This window comes from Paramisgurnus dabryanus, chromosome 21, assembly GCF_030506205.2.
Source record: "Paramisgurnus dabryanus chromosome 21, PD_genome_1.1, whole genome shotgun sequence".
Taxonomy (NCBI): Eukaryota; Metazoa; Chordata; class Actinopteri; order Cypriniformes; family Cobitidae; genus Paramisgurnus; species Paramisgurnus dabryanus.
The window spans coordinates 5,421,576-5,422,987 of NC_133357.1; the positions used below are offsets into that span (position 1 = coordinate 5,421,576).

A 1,412-nucleotide genomic window follows, 5' to 3' on the forward strand; every position below is an offset into this window, starting at 1 on the left:
TTTTAATTTGTTGTAGTGTTTTTTTAATTTGTTGTTGTTTTTTAATTTGTTGTTGTTGTTTAGTAATTTGTTGTTGTGGTTTGCACTTCAGGGCCACCATAATTTAAGACCATGCAGAACTTAAATTTTAGAAAAGAAACATACACTGAGTAGTCCTCCAATGTTTAATAAAGCCTATAGTCACAGTTTTCCCTTTATTATATATGCGCCTAAATCGGGTTTCCAAATGATTCACATGAAACAAACACTTACTCTTCAACACTTTATATGACTATCCGACTATACATTATAAAATTCCTCCGAATTATGTACTAAATCCGATATGACTCGCCTGACTTAGGTACTGAGTCTAAAATCAATGCATGACCGAATTGATTCAACTGAATCAGTGACTCAAATGACTCACCTAAATTACCGTACTGTGCTCCAAATTCAAAACCGACCTATAATACACCCATGAATACACCTCTAAATGCTAAAAGCTTTACTTAAATGACACATTTGAATTAGATGAGCACAATTTAACAAATGAACGGAAATGCCTTCGCTGAGTGAGCCCTGAATGACTGAAATGACTCACCTGAGACACCGCGCCCCATGTTAACAGACACACGACGGATATGACTCACCTGAATCAGGTATCGACTCCTGAGCGGCTCCAGCGCAGAAAAACACGCAGAACAAAACACACGTGAACACTTTTCGGACCTCCATGATGGACTTTAATGTCAAAAGTACAGTTAATCCTTGAATTTCGATCTTCTTATGCACGACGCGTCTACATCGCCCAGCACAATGTGTCTATTCAACGTATCTCTTACAAAAGCCGCACGGTTTACTTATAAAGTCGCATTCACTGCAGGCGCTCACCCAAATCGCTTTATATAACTGAAATAAATCCTCAGCCGCAGCACCTGCGCTCATAAACTACATGATTTACGCGCCAAAAGTGAATAGAGGCGCCATTCTCTATTTTTCCAGTAAACTTCCAGTCAGGACGAAAACCAGTAAGGTATTAAACCTCGTTTTTCGGCTACTGAATGCTCTCTCTCTCTCTCTCTCTGTCTGTCTCTCTCTCTCTCTCTCTCTCTCTCTCTCTCTCTCTCTCTCTCTCTCCCTCCTGCGCACTCCTCCTCCATGCCTAAGCTACTAGACAGACACCAGCGTCACCGTCTTGAACCTGTGCCCGGTTTTTGGTCCTTGATCTTTATGTTTGTTATTTTCTTGTTATGGAATGGACACATAATATCTATCATTATATTTAACTAGAACTAGCATTTGGGTGCACACTTAAACACTTTTACTTAAAAACAAACAAACAAAAATTATATATATGCTAGATATTTTTAGGCTTGTTGTTTTACAAGACCAAAACTCTGCTGAAACAACTAAAACCAGTCTTAGAGGGTGGC

At 39.2% G+C, this 1,412-nt stretch overlaps 1 protein-coding gene across 1 annotated transcript in view; it reads right to left on the minus strand.

Moving 5' to 3' along the window:
• vwa1 (von Willebrand factor A domain containing 1) overlaps nucleotides 1–1,063 on the minus strand; it is a 15,375-nt gene extending 14,312 nt beyond the window's left edge. Inside the window, exon 1 of the mRNA XM_065285203.2 lies at nucleotides 630–1,063. Coding sequence (XP_065141275.1) covers nucleotides 630–714 — 85 coding nt within the window. The 5' untranslated portion in view covers nucleotides 715–1,063. The remainder of the gene's footprint in view (nucleotides 1–629) is intronic.
• Nucleotides 1,064–1,412: the final 349 nt, after the last annotated feature.